Raw genomic sequence first — 416 nt, 5'->3', positions numbered from 1 at the left:
CCACTGCCCGGGGGGGTCGGCTGTGTGCGCCACAGCTGGGGAGCATCCTCTCCCGGTGAGGGGGGATGCTGTGACATGCGCTGGGGGCACACAGATACCCTGTTATTCTTCCAGGGAAAGGCAAAAAGAGCGGCTTGGCTGACCTGAAGGGCTCAATGAGCCGGGCGGCGGGGAAGAAGATCACCAGGATCATCAGCTTCTCCAAGAAAAAGCCTTCCCCCGAGGACACGCAGACCTCCTCCACTGAGGAGGACATCCCCTGCTGCGGTTCGTGTGGGCCGGGGGCAGAGACAGGGCTCGGCTTGTGCGGGGCCAGGAGTGGTGGGGAGCTAGCATCCTTCCCCCAGCCTGGCCATATGGGGGGCAGGTGGGAGGTAAGGGGGCGGTGGGGTGGGGGCAAGGTCACCGAGCGGCTG

At 65.4% G+C, this 416-nt stretch overlaps 1 protein-coding gene across 1 annotated transcript in view; it reads left to right on the top strand.

Annotated features, from left to right (window-relative positions):
* AFAP1L1 (actin filament associated protein 1 like 1) overlaps positions 1–416 on the top strand; it is a 13,114-nt gene that overhangs the window by 6,334 nt on the left and 6,364 nt on the right. Inside the window, exon 11 of the mRNA XM_019473772.1 lies at positions 115–267. Within this exon, the coding sequence (XP_019329317.1) occupies positions 115–267 (153 nt within the window). The remainder of the gene's footprint in view (positions 1–114; positions 268–416) is intronic.

The sequence above is a fragment of the Aptenodytes forsteri genome, unplaced genomic scaffold (genome assembly GCF_000699145.1).
Source record: "Aptenodytes forsteri isolate BGI_AS27 unplaced genomic scaffold, ASM69914v1 Scaffold54, whole genome shotgun sequence".
NCBI lineage: Eukaryota > Metazoa > Chordata > Aves > Sphenisciformes > Spheniscidae > Aptenodytes > Aptenodytes forsteri.
Note: the sequence above shows the minus strand (reverse complement) of the source record. Positions and strands in the feature narration are given on the sequence as shown.